General features: G+C 47.6%; 1 protein-coding gene across 8 annotated transcripts in view; it reads right to left on the bottom strand.

Annotated features, from left to right (window-relative positions):
• Ttc7b (tetratricopeptide repeat domain 7B) overlaps window positions 1-13485 on the bottom strand; it is a 242201-nt gene that overhangs the window by 85842 nt on the left and 142874 nt on the right. For all 8 annotated transcript variants that reach the window (XM_046440663.2, XM_046440664.2, XM_046440662.2 and 5 more), the window contains 4 exons: window positions 9853-9936; window positions 8829-8933; window positions 6937-7054; window positions 5024-5081 (listed from right to left, as the gene is read on the bottom strand). In XM_046440663.2, the coding sequence (XP_046296619.1) occupies window positions 5024-5081; window positions 6937-7054; window positions 8829-8933; window positions 9853-9936 (365 nt within the window). The remainder of the gene's footprint in view (window positions 1-5023; window positions 5082-6936; window positions 7055-8828; window positions 8934-9852; window positions 9937-13485) is intronic.

Genomic DNA, 13485 nt, shown 5'->3' with positions numbered 1-13485 from the left:
GAGAGGCCCAGAGGCTGGGTCACAGAAAAGCCATGTGTGCACTTGGGAAGGCGATGGCTGCTTTGGTTAAGTTTGGCTTGGCCTTAACGCCCTTCATCCAAATTTCTGAATTTCAGAGAAATCATATGAAAATCAAAGACCCAGCTTTGCTTACAAAATGAGGTTTTCGTTTTTCATGAACCAGATGGAGCAAAGACACCCATTCAGTCTTTTGCAGCTCCTACTAATTTCATGCAGTTTACTAACTGTGTTCACGTAACTGCTATGGAAGGCTGCGGGGTGGGCGCGGGCCTGGCTTCACTAACTGGCCTTTGATGCTGGATGTGAGGAGGCTGTGCTAGCCGCCTGACTGACCACAAAACGTCTTTTGCTTTTACATGGAAGTCAAATGTATTTCACCAAGAACAACTCAAAATGGGACCATGTACAACACTCAACAGTCCGGCGAGAAGAGAAAAACAAACTTTTACTTTCCTTAGAAGAGACCTTGGAACAGACTAATTACAAAAGGTGGGACCCAGATAGCAAACAAACCATCACGCTGTTCTGCCTACATTCTGTGATTAAAGGAGAATCTTCTACCACAGAAAGCAAAATCAAGATAAAACAAAAAAACCAAGTCATTAAGGATTCAACTGTGGTAAACCAGCCAAGGATGGTGTTCTATAAAAACAAGACTTTTAAATTAACTGCATCTGTGGAGGTGGGGAGGGGGGTGGAGTAAAATGACTCCTACATGAGCCTGGTTAGAAAACACGCTAGTCCACTAGTTTTGGGCACTGTTTGGGCAAATGCAGAGGCTTGTGCAAGACTGGTGTCTGTCCTTTTATTCATCTTAAAAGTGAGGCAAACTTCCATTTTGGTTGTCCCTAGCAGCCGGGTCCCTGGATGTGGCCTCCCGATGCCTCACCTGAGCTGAGGAGGCCCAGGCCAAGAACCTGCCTGTTACTTTTGGGATGACTTATACCAGAGGCTGCTCCTGTGCTCTGGTTTTATTATTTCACCAGTATTGGTTTTCCATGTATTTCTGTGCAAAAGATTTTTTTTTGTTGTTGTTGGTTTATGAGACTGGAATGTCATGGCTTGTGCCTCTCCCAATTATTCAGGGAAAAGGATTACAAAATCGATTAGGAAGAGACTGCATTATATAGAGTTATTTATTTTATCTCATCTTTCAAACTAATAAAGCCAGGTTTCTAACAGTCCTCAAAAAGAATCTCTGAGAGCTATAATTTTCCTGGTACAGCTCACTATCTTCTCAAATGAAGCTGAATCACTGTCGCCCCTACACAAGACTGAGTGAAAGGCCATCAGTGGTCTGGTGAGTGAGCCTGGATAAGATAGCTCTGGTCGAAGGCCCCAGCAGGAAAGGAAGAAGCAGGAGTGCTGGCGACCTTGGCACTTCTGAGGTGCATTAACACAACACCTGGAGAATCCCTGACCTCGCTGATAATGAACACCTAACTACCAGATTGCTAAAGAGGCAGCACACGCATCCTAAATACCTTATTTTGAAAATTTTGATAATGAATTAAACTGACTATTTTAGCCTACTAAAGAGGAAAGGAAACAGGAGAAGGCCAAACAAAGCAAGAAGAAGTGCACAGGCTGACTCTAAAACCTCGCTTCAATTCAGAACAGCTTCAGCAGCTGAACTTTCTGGGCAAAGCCCTCCCAACAGAGGCCACCAAAACGCAGGTGCCAGCCTGCTGCCCTCTGCATGTGATCCAAAACACCCTACCAGCCCCTTCCCACACCATGTTGCCAAGAGAAATCCAGAGAACTACAAACATCCCCACGAAGCACCTCCACACTCATTCAATCAGTTTCTCTTCCACAAGGAAGAGGCTGCCATCCATCCACCCATCTGTCCATCCAACTGCCTACCCATCCATTCACACTGGACATGCCAACTGTGGTGCCAGGCCTACGCCACCCTCTGGGGAGCCTGGAAATGAATCATTCAAGTGCCTTTCCTTGGGGAGCTATCAAGCCTGCTCCACCAGAGAGAGGCCTGCTGGGCTGCTGTTGGGCTGCCCAGACCGCCCAGCTAGATTCTAGCAGGCCCCAGGGTCCACCCAGTGCTCTCCTAGATCCCAGCTCCAACATCCTCGGAACTGAGCCAAAAATACAGAGAAGGCAAATCAATTTTGACCCTGATCCATAAGGCACATACTTTGAAATAATAACAACTTCAATTTATGAAGTATCTACTATGAAGTATCTTGCCCAAGAACACCCAGCTAAAGAAGTAAACCAGGTGTGGAAAGGACGACCCTGGTCCCGAGGTCTATCTGTATACAATCGCCCTGCTGCCTCTCAAGTCCCCTTCAGTCCTCATTCCAGGGACACGGGATTAGTGTACTAAGTTAACAAAAATGGGCACACCTGGTCATATCTATTGCTGAGGTATCTTCCACTAGTTACATACACAGGTTTACCCAGGACTCCAGGGCTTGAGCACTGAAAAGCCCACATTCTGAGAAATGGCTTAGTTCCCAACAAATCAAGATGGCTGGTCACCCTACACACACACACACACACACACACACACACACAGCAGACCACGCTGAACTCACGCTAGGAGGGAGAGGGGAACAAAGTGAGGGTGTGTACCTCACGCCACGCTGAGAAACACAAATGACAACATGCCCTTCCTCAGGAGCAGCTCTTGCTTTCTGCATGTGTGGTTCAAGGCACCCCAGCAGGCTCTCGGCTGTGTTCAGGACTGCTTTTCTCAGCAGGACATGAGAGGCCATGAGGTGGCAACTTATCACCCTGCAAACAATTCTGTTTTCGTCACTGTGCTTGTGTCAAGCTCACGAGTATGCAAACAGGACACTTGATGCCACACCACTCGAATGTCTTCAAGAATCACCAAGTCCTTGAATCCCCTGGATAGCAAAACTTTCTGAATTGTAGCTCTAGTAATAATTAAGACTTATTTTTTCACCTGCTGAATCTGTAACCCTGCCCCTTTATGAATCCCATTTTCTTTTTAAATGAAAAACACAAAATAATAATATTAACAGAACTGTGAGGGAGAATATGTAAATATATGGTAGAAAAAGTATCGTACACATGGGTTTAAATTATCTATTTACATTGAAGAAGTAACATGGGGCTGGGGTTGTGGCTCAGTGGTAGAGCACTTGCCTCACATGTGTGAGGCACTAGATTCAACTCTCAACTGCATATAAATAAATTAATAAAATAAAGGTCCATCAACAACTAAAAAAATGGTGAGATTGTGGCTTAGTGGTAGAGCTCTATATCTAGCATGTATGGATTTGATTCTCAGCACTGTGTATAAATAAATGAATAAAATAAAGTTCTCAACAATTTAAAAACTATTTTTTAAAAAAAAGTTTACAATTCATTTAATGTGTTCAAGAACTCCCCTCAAATTTACTCCTTTGGAAAACATTTTATATTTCCCACAAATTCTAATTTAGATTAGGCTTCTGCAATATAGTCAGTTATGTTACTGGGATTTTATTACTCTTTATTCCCATATGAACTAATATTTTAAAATCCCTTTGAAGGAACATAAAAGAATTCAGGCCAATGGAGCAGCTGTTACATAACTTGGAGACGCCCTGGCAGCTCCAGGCAGACCACCACTGAGGCTGTTTTTGGAGAAGCAGTAAGATGTGCTGATTTAAGAAGAGTGAAGCAGACCCTCTCCGAGGCAGCCGGGTGTGGGCTCTACAAACTGGGGCTGGAGAATTTAAAACCTGAAATCATTTGAAATGGAAATGCTTTCCACGCTCTGTGCTGAAGAACACCAACAAAACCTGAGCAGAGACAGGAGGTGTGTCTGCAGATGTCAACTGGTACTTTTTGTCATGAACCAGCTTGGGACTGGCAAACGAGGAAGCTAGCAACAGTCCTGCCAGGAAACAGGAAGGAGTGAGATGGAAGTGCTTCAGACTAACCGAAAAGCCGAGTAACAAGGACTTGGTGAAAAACAGCATGTGGACGCCACAACAGCTGGAGGTAAGGCCTCCCTCAGGGGAGACCCAACAGGGTGGCTGGTACGAGAGGGGCTTGTGACATTTTCAAATACATAACTAAGCTTCTAATACAATTACAAGGAATTAAATGAAACTCAGATACATATCTAAGGTGACAGAATCTATTTCGCTTCTAAATTTTATGTCATGAGGCCACAATTTTCAGGCAATAATTTCATTTTAGTGATTTACTATATCTAATGAGAGTAAGATTGGGGCAGTGTGGTACAGTAGGTGTTAGAAAACCTGGGCCGGAGCTAGGAGACCTTGGTCTACTCGACCTCCGTCGTTGGGACTGGCAACTCCTCCAAAGCCCATGCCTCAGCTGCTGGCTGCAGGGGCATTACTGCTGTCCTGTCTGCCCTGTGGGTGTGTAAGGGATGTAAAAGAGCACCGTGACACTCACTGAGTCCACACCCGCAAAGTGAGGGGACAAATAGGGGTGGGGCCCGGGGCTCGCTGGGCTGACTCCCAACACAGTATTCCAGGGACTCTCTAAAACCTAGCCTTTTCATTTCTTAATATAAAAACCTCTGGGGCTGGGGGTGTGGCTCAGGCGGTAGCGCGCTCGTCTGGCATGCGTGCGACCCGGGTTCGATCCTCAACACCACATACCAACAAAGATGTTGTGTCCACCGAAAACTAAAGAATAAATATTTTTTTTAAAAAAAAAAAACCTCATATCTTAATATGTAACAAAAAAATCCAGAAAAGAATGATCCCCTTTCTAGATATGACAAAAGTCTCTAATAAAGGAGCCATCTCCCTAGACAAAGTGTCTCTTTTTCAAGCTGAGCTCCCTTCATCAGGATAAATGGCCACAATGCAGAGGGACATGGCAGCAAGCCATGCGGCGAGTTTTGATGCTGCATGTTCGCTGCTCCAGACGGAAGGCTCCTTGGGGGTAAAGCACTGTTTACATAATCTTTATAAATACCTTTCTTTTTATACTTATCATACTTTGGAGTCATTATGTAAACTGAGCAAAAAGATGAACTCCCACTCACCTCTGAAATGCAAGAAGCGCCTTTCTCTGTAGGACCTCCTGCATCCCTCGCAAAGAAGCTAAGAAAAGGGTTCAATTAGTCAGTGGCATGGAGATCAGGGAGTTTTTGACAATACCAAACCCATCACCAGAATGACACATTCACCTGGATTCAAAGCAACAATTCCTGAGTGCCTAATATGGCGGGCCCTACTGGGACATGAAGGCCAGTCCCACTCTTGAGGCATTCGTGCTCAGAGGACGACACTGTAGACAATGCCAAGGGATGGTGTGTACTGGATGGTCATTCTTGATAGCAATTGTATATGGAGGACATTTTCTAAAGACCAGCAGGGAACTCTGGAAGGAGCACACTGCTCATCCCAAGGGTGGGCATGCAGCCAGGCGGTAAACGCTGGTTCTACTGGAATGGTGTGGATGGGATTCAAGCCCAGTGGATCAGAGGGCCCTCAGAGATCCTCTGGCACTGAGAAGCTGGGATCCAGGGCCACGAGCACGAGCATGATGCCATGAAAGGCCAGCTTCACACCAGGATATGGCCAGCGTGAAATCTCGATGTGGGAAAAGGGGACGGAGCGCCAACCCAGCATGCTGGCATATCAGCTCCAGGGTGTGGGAGGCCCCCCAGCTGTAAGCTGACACTTCTGCTATGAAGAGTGCATGAGAAATGGCTCCCCAAAGCCTGCCTGCCAAGGAGAGAAGTACCACCTCTGTGGGGGGAACTGTAGCTACGCGAGGGAGGGAGCTCCCAGTCTGACTTGACAGAGGGCTGGGTGTGGCTGTGGCCCTCACAGACTTAGAACAACAGCAACGGAGCTGGAGAGAACCTTGGATCGACCCACTGAACATGAAGGCAAGAGGAGGTCCAGCAGGGTCCAGTGACTCCCAAAGCTTCAGGGCTAATTAGGGTAGAATCTCAACTGAGAATTCACATGGTAAAGCTGTGGCTTGAAACTTACTCCTCCCTGCAAGTCTACTATCTATGAGGCAATGTGCTGAGTATGGTCAATGGATCATGTGTACATGGAAAATTAGCCCCAGATCCAATTTTGAAAAGTAATTGATATGCGAAACTTCCCCAGGGTCAATATTTTAGGGCAGAGGAAAGAATCGGGGATAATTTGTAAATTGACAATACCAAACCCATCACCAGAATGACACATTCCATAAACATATCATTGAAAACTTCATTAATATATAAAACACAATTAGGCCAGGTGCAGTAGCGCATGCCTATAATCCCAGCAGCTCGGGAGGCTGAGGCAGAAAGATCATGAGTTCAAAACCAGCCTCAGCAACTGAGTAAGGCCCTAAGTAACTTAGTGAGACCCTGTCTCTAAATAAAAAATAAAAAGGACTAGGGATGTGACTCAATGATTAAGTTCCCCTGGATTCAATCCCCAGTACCAAAAATAAATAAATAAAATAAAATGAAAAAAAAATAGCCAGAAGTCCATCCACCAAAACTTTAAGCATATCTAAACCGTATAAAATCAATGCCTCAAAGAGCCATCGTTATTTGGTGAGTGTTGCACTGCATGTGTGCATAGCCATGAATTAAAATGTGTGAGTGGAGAGCTCCTGCTCAGTCAAGGGATGCTTCCTGGCAGTGTCTGCCCCTGAACTCTTCTACCACCCTGCACCTAAGAGCCAACACCCTTTCACTAGGGAATGGCCCAGGTCATGGGCTGGGGCTGAAGCAAGTATAAGGCCAGGTACGGGAATCATCTCTTCACCTCACAGCGGATGCTCTGCATCCATCAGCGAGGAGCCTGTGGTGACACCAGCAGAGGACAGAGCACTAGGGTCCCCACAGCTATGTCAGAATGACCCCACTTCTGCACCCTCCCCAGACAGAAGGGGACCGTGGGGTCCTGCAGAGCAGACCCAGGTTCCACAGGAGGAACTTCTCACCGTCAGTGGCCTGCAGACTGTACGTGAGCCCCAGAGCCAAGTAGCCTTTGGCCTTGAACTCTGACGTTTTCTCTCCCACATCAACGACTGTTTTGGCAAACTTCTCAGCCTCTTCTAACTGAAAAATGAGACAAGTGAAAAACAACAACAACAACAACAACCACCTGCAGAATTTCTAACATGAGTTCCCATAAGCACTTGCTGCCCAAAATGGAATTCTGATGAGTCATTTTGAAAATAGCTCCTGAATCTTCCAGTTCCACTCTGGTGATTCTGCTTCCTCCTTAGAGCCTCTAAGAGCCCTTAACTCTCCTATCCAGCCCCCTTTTTTCCCTTCATTTTCCTTCTTTGTTTATTTTCCTTCTTTTCCAAAGTCAGTTTCATATTTGGCAGGGTTATATCTTTTTCATCTTTATTTTTTTATGGATGGGTCTTGTAATGAGATCGTGTTAGGTGTTCAGAAGTTCAATTAAACATATTTGTAAAGAATAACGTTCTTGGAATGTTTTGTGTTTGGGTCTTTACCTTTTTTTTTTTCTATGATATAAAGAACCTACTTAGGCTCGGATATTTTTTTGCCACAAACTATTAAAATTTTCAAAACTCTTATCTTTTTTTTGACAGAACACAACACATGGATGTCTCTCCAGCAGATTCCAAGGAGAAATGTGCACCTGTAAACCACATGCAAAGACCTCTGGCACAATTCATTAGAGGCAAGAATAATAAGATCTGTTCCTTTGAAAGTGTGGCAAATGTTGATTATTATTGAAGCTGGTGATGGTTCATGGAGTTCATTATACTCTTGACTACTGTGGTCAAGCTACTGTGGTGTTTGAAAAATTTAACAAAAAAGTAAGAAAAAATATACAGATGAGATTTGTAACTCCTATTTTTTAAAAAGGGGTTTATCTGAGGTGTTTAGAGATGTATATGTTACAGTAATAATTAGAGCTTCAGCTAGAATCCGGAGGGCAGCAGAATCACTGCTGGAGGCTGGCATGCTCCACGCCCCAGGGTTGGTCCACTCCTCTGCTCACCCCCTGCCCACACTGCTCCTCCACCTGCAGCCTCTGAACTGCCAGAATCTACATGACCACCCCGTGCCATGCCACAGCTGCTTCAGGTGAGAGCATGCTTTCTTTTTTTCTCCATTTTCTCAAGCAAAATGAAGAAAAGTGGTCACTTTCTTCATAAGGCTTCCTCCGTCCTGCTGGGGAACACCCGGGAAGAGCCAGGCAGCAAGGACCATGGTGGAGGAACAGAGTCAAAGTTAGCCGGCAGCCTGACTCCCCAGCACCTGCTTACCACTGCCCTTGATATGAAGTTAGAAAAGATGAAACTACATTTATGTAACAGTTATCTATACCACATCTCAGCAATTAGTCTGTTTTCTATTTTCTACTGTAGCAATACATTTTGAGCTACTAAAACTATAACAAATCAGACTATTGCCAAATGCAAATCTCAACAAAATATTTGAAGAAAGCAAAGGTGAAGGAAGAGGAATGAGGCAGAGGGTGACGCTGCTTCTCAGGGATCCCCAGGCTGAGCTAAGGGTGAATAATTCAGGGGCATACTTCTCACAGTCCTGGGGTGCTTGTGTACAGTAAGATGTACCTGGGCATGGATTCCAAACTACCGCATCCCTGCTACTTCTGAATCATATTTCCACAAAAAAGAAAATGTGAAGTATCCCCGAATATCCTATTCCTCTCTGTCTTTGGGGTGTGTGGGCAGGGCCCGCGGAGGTCAGGGGCCCAGGCCTGGAGCACTAAAGGGCCTCATCCTGGTGTCCCTGTGAATTGCTATCAGTTTCTCCCTGTGCCTTGGCGTGGAAAAGGTGGTGTCTGTCCTGAGTCTCCTGCCGTGGAGTGGGCGGCCCTACTCACCCAGTGCAGGGAGCCCATGCACAGCTTGGCGGCGAGCAGCGGGATGGTGGCATCGTCGGGCTTCAGGCGGATACACTCTTTCAGCACCTTCACGGCCCGAGCAGACTTATGAGGGGAGATGACTTCTGTGAAACTCAAAATTTTGGATGGGACCAAATACTAATAATGCCTTCAGAGAATTTTGGTTGGGCTCCCTCTTATTGAAGTTTTCTAACCCAGTGGGTCCCGGGTACAAAGATAACCAGAGCTGGGCCTGCTGCGTGGCTGGGAGTAAACTGTGGCTAAAGACAAGTGGGAATGCTCCTGAGCCTCACCCTACTATCGCCACTGTAAAAACAGGAAAGTAGTAGACAGTGGAAATCTATGTTATGGTAAATACTAACCATCCAATTTAAACCATACCATATTAAATTGCTGAGTCCACTTGGCCCAGAGAATTTTATACCTCAAACTTAACAATTCACTAAGTGTCAAATTCACTAAACTGCACAAATTAACAAGAAAAGCAATGGCTACTTCCTTTATTAAGCGTGCACATAGTGGGGCTACCACCATAAGCTCTTCTGCACTTGGGCTCATTTGCCTGATAATTATTCTACAAAGCAGATACTATTATTGCTCCATTTTACTGAAGAGCAATCTAAGGCACTAGGGGACCTGCCCTGGGGCCCTGTGCTGTGGATCAGCCACCCAGTGCAGAATCACACAGCCTGATGGCACACACACACATTACTAAAGTTAACCAAGACCCCTTCCAGAAGTACACTTACACTCTCAAAGGAGAGCAAGGGTCAGAACGAGCCTTAGTTTAAGCCATGAACCTTTCACATAAGTGACAAGAGCTAGACAAAGGCAAACACTTCAGAATTTTTCTTTTCAGTGCTATATCCCTCCATCTTGGCCTCCAAATTATTCGAGTTGATTGCCCTTATGAAAGGACCACAGGACAAACTGAAATGGAGCTCCTCAGGCCTCGGCGTCAGTGGCAGCATCGACACGGGGCTGGGCGCACAGGGCAACTCACCTTTCCAGCAGCCATCAGCGACAGAGCAAACTGGTACCAGAGGTGGAACTCCTCGAAGGCGAACTTCATGGCTCTTTCTAAGCACTGGTTTAGAAAGATAAACAGACAGACATCTGAGAATCGGCACTGGACCACGGGAGCCTACACACACTGAGCTTCCTTTCAGCAAAGGCCTCCCGAGGAGCCCGCGGCTGGGCGCACAGAGCCAAAGGCGGGCGGCTTGTGGTTGATGGAGCACAATCCCTGATAATTCCTGATCTCAAGTAGCTCTGATGGAGGACAGAGAAGAGGCAGGCACACAAACAACCCCCACACAAGGCCCAAACTCACACGTGTCCCAGGGGGAGCCGCGGTCCTGTGAAGCGCTCACAGGCCTCAGGCACAGCATCCAGGCCGCCAGGCCACTGAGTGGACTGTGACAACGAGGAGAGGAGGGAGACCACACAGCATGGGGCAGGGGAGGCACTCCAGGAAGAGGCTGAGCTTCCACTTGGCCACGGCATGTCCAGTGCACACCCAGCCCCACATGCAGCAGGAATGGGGTCAGGCTAGGGCGGCTGCGGAGCCTGAGATGATAGCTCTTCCCAAAGCTGTCCCCCACTGCCTCCCATGCCCCTAAATCTTTTGCCCTCTTGCCACCATAACTGCACAATAGCGTGACTGCCTTCACCCTCTGCCATAGCCCAGTCGTGACATACAACCTACAAAGAGCCAAGTGAGGAGTCAGGTCCTTGCAGAGAGTGATGCAATCACACCAGAGCCGCAGGAAGATGTGGGGGGCTGAGGGGAGGAGGGACCACCATGAAGCTGGCCAGGAAGAAGGGGCATGAAACGGCCAAGGGCTTCAGAATCAGCAAGGACAGGCCACAGTGGCAGGACGGGAAGCATCTCTCCTGAAGGAGGAAGAGAGAGGAGCCAGGGAAGGAAACGGAAGTGGGGCTCCTGGGGTGAGGAGAGGGTGTGTTAGGACACCGAATGGCCTCAGGGAGGGGAGCAATGGGGTGGTCGCAGTGGAGGCCAAGCAGCTGCTGGACCTACCAGTGGGCCCAGCTCCAAGGGGCAGCTGAAGGCAAGATGGAGGAAGACTCCAGATTGCGAGTGGAAAACAGGGGCACAGGCCCAGGGGTGAAGAAGGGCCACTCCTCTATGTCCTTGTTCTCCATGGAGGCAGCTGGATCAAGTCCCCAACGTGGAGGAAGGAACAGGCAAGGAGAAGACCCCCAGGAGTGAGAGGCCCCAGAAGGCGAAAGACACCAGGTCTCTGTCCAACAGGCCTGCTGAGAGGAGGCCAGGCTCTCGGAGGAGGGCGAGAGAACTAAGGCAGCCCTGACAACCGACCACTGCTCTGTCAAGGGGGATGAGGTAGCTGCTGGGAGGAAAAGGAAGTGGGGCTAAGACTTTAGAAAGAGGAAGGAAAGAAAAAAAGTTTTGAGCAACAAGGAAAACCTCACACTGCTCACATGAGGACTGCCTTAAACTGTGGTTTGGCCATGCCATGGCACCCACAGCTCCCTGCTGCCATTTTTCTCTATGATGCTCTGGAGCTGGCCTAGGAAAAGAGAATGAGGGTGATACTCTCAGATTAATGAATGCAAAGAGGGTTAGTGGCCAGGGACCAAAAGACAAGAATCAAGAGTAAGTGAAAAGCTGGAGGTTATGATAAAGGCAAAGTGAGGTGGTCGGACAGGAGAAAAAAAGAATTCCAGGATCCTAAATGTTCCTTGTGGAGAAGATCATGTGAACACCATGCACCTTGGTTACCAGGAAAACCTTTCCTAACTAAAGCATACTGTATTAAAAAGCAAGTCACGAGCAGCTGGAGGCACCTACCATGTGATGAGTGATGGTACGGGATGGGTGCTCCCGAGCAAGAGGGACCCTGGCAACGTGCTTGGTCAACAACTTGAGGGCAGCCACAAATGCCACTCAGATAGCATGAGGTCAGCAGGAGCTGTTGCCTGGGGTGGCCCGAAAGCCCATTAAGAGGAGGGTGTCCTCAGGGAGCACACACTACGCCCCAGCCCTGCCCCTTCAAAGCTGGAGGTAGGACAGCCAGGAGGTGGCAAGCAGGATAAGCCATCTGCTAGAAGAGTAGAAAAAGGAAGTGCCTGGCCCCTGGTGGAGAAGGAGCCAAAGATCATGGACTACTGCCTCCCTCCAGGCTATTGTGGTAGGGGCAATCTGGCCAAGCCACTGTACCCTTGGCTCTGCTGGTTCCATCAGGACTCATCCTGCACCAGCACAGATACTGAGTGACAGAGCCAGATCTAAACCTGACCCCTGAGCCTTTCAAATTGCAACCGGCAGCTGTTGTGCCTTTAAGAAGCACTGTGGGGAAACCAGAGCAGCCTGCTGGAGAGCAAGTGGGCAGAATGGAGGGTGGCATGGCTGGATGGGCGGGCAGGGCAGGAGTGAGGGGGTGCTGTGAACAATGAAAAGTCTTAGAAACTGAGTGGGGTTGGGGGATGAGCGGTGATGGAGGAAGAGGAAGCGAGGATGATAATCGCAGTGGCTGAATTAGGCAGAGGAGCCAGGATATGGAGACAGAAGCATAGATGGAAATTAAAACTGAAGCTTGTTCTAACAGCCCTACTCTGCTAATTCACTGCAATATAAGCACTAAGTACTTAAATATATACACAGAAACATTTAAATGTTGAAATGCCTTTTCTTCTTCCTTTCCTAAGAGGAATGATAAACATCAACTGTTTTCCCGATAAACAAAAGGAGCTCAGTCAAGAAACAGACTGTTCTGAATCAAAAGCTAGATCTATAAATAAGTGTGCATCCTTCGTTTCCTTTGTGCCAAAGGCTAACACACTCATTACAGTTGGTGCAGAACAGTTACTGGAAGCCTAATTGGTGTCACGCTCCATTCCAGGTGCTGCAGGAAAACAGCAGAAGACAGCCCTGGCCCTGGCAGAGAGGGGTCACAGAGTCCTGAGGCTAGGGGGACCATGCACAGCATCTGGGTGAAGCCCAAGGGTAGAGGACGTTTGTCATTTTGACTGCCTGTCACTTCAAAACTTCTGATTTGGGGGGAGAAGCCAGGACAACCCAGAGAGAAGGGATGCAATGGGAAGCTATCACATGATCTAGGCAGAGCCAATCAGGGGCTGGGCATGAATCTGGAGCTAGAGGTGTAGGGAGGGACCACAGTTCCTAATCCTAGAGGCCCCTCCCACTGGGGGGTCTCAGAGGCAACAGGCAGATAGCGGCCTTCTAAATGCACTGTGGCCTCTTGTTGTCTGCTCAGGTCTGTTCTTCAGCCTCCTCTGGATCTTGCAAGCTAAGCAGTGCAGACTGACAGGTGCTTTTCCTGCTTGAGTTAGAAAGTCAAGTTTTATCATCTACAACCAAGGCCAGAAGCAAATGCCTCGGGCTCCCCTGGCAACAAGCCCTACCTGAAGCCCCAACAGGTAGTTGTTTGTACAGCCTTTGCCTGGGAACCCTCTGGATAGGGAATCCACAAAATAAGTAATCTAAGCATCACCATGCACTAGGTGTGTGCATTTGGGCAACCAATTAACCTCTTGCACCTAGATCCTCACTGTAAACTGGGAGCTATAACAGCAATCAGGGAGAGTCAAGTAGTTAATACTTGAAAAGCCCAAGAAACAGCACCTCAAATAC

Source organism: Marmota monax, unplaced genomic scaffold (genome assembly GCF_021218885.2).
Source record: "Marmota monax isolate L192 unplaced genomic scaffold, Marmota_monax_Labrador192_F-V1.1 WCK01_AAM20220418_F8-fsc00017, whole genome shotgun sequence".
In the NCBI taxonomy this organism is placed as follows: Eukaryota; Metazoa; Chordata; class Mammalia; order Rodentia; family Sciuridae; genus Marmota; species Marmota monax.
The sequence above is the reverse complement of the archived record's forward strand: the minus strand, read 5'-3'. Positions and strand labels throughout refer to the sequence as shown.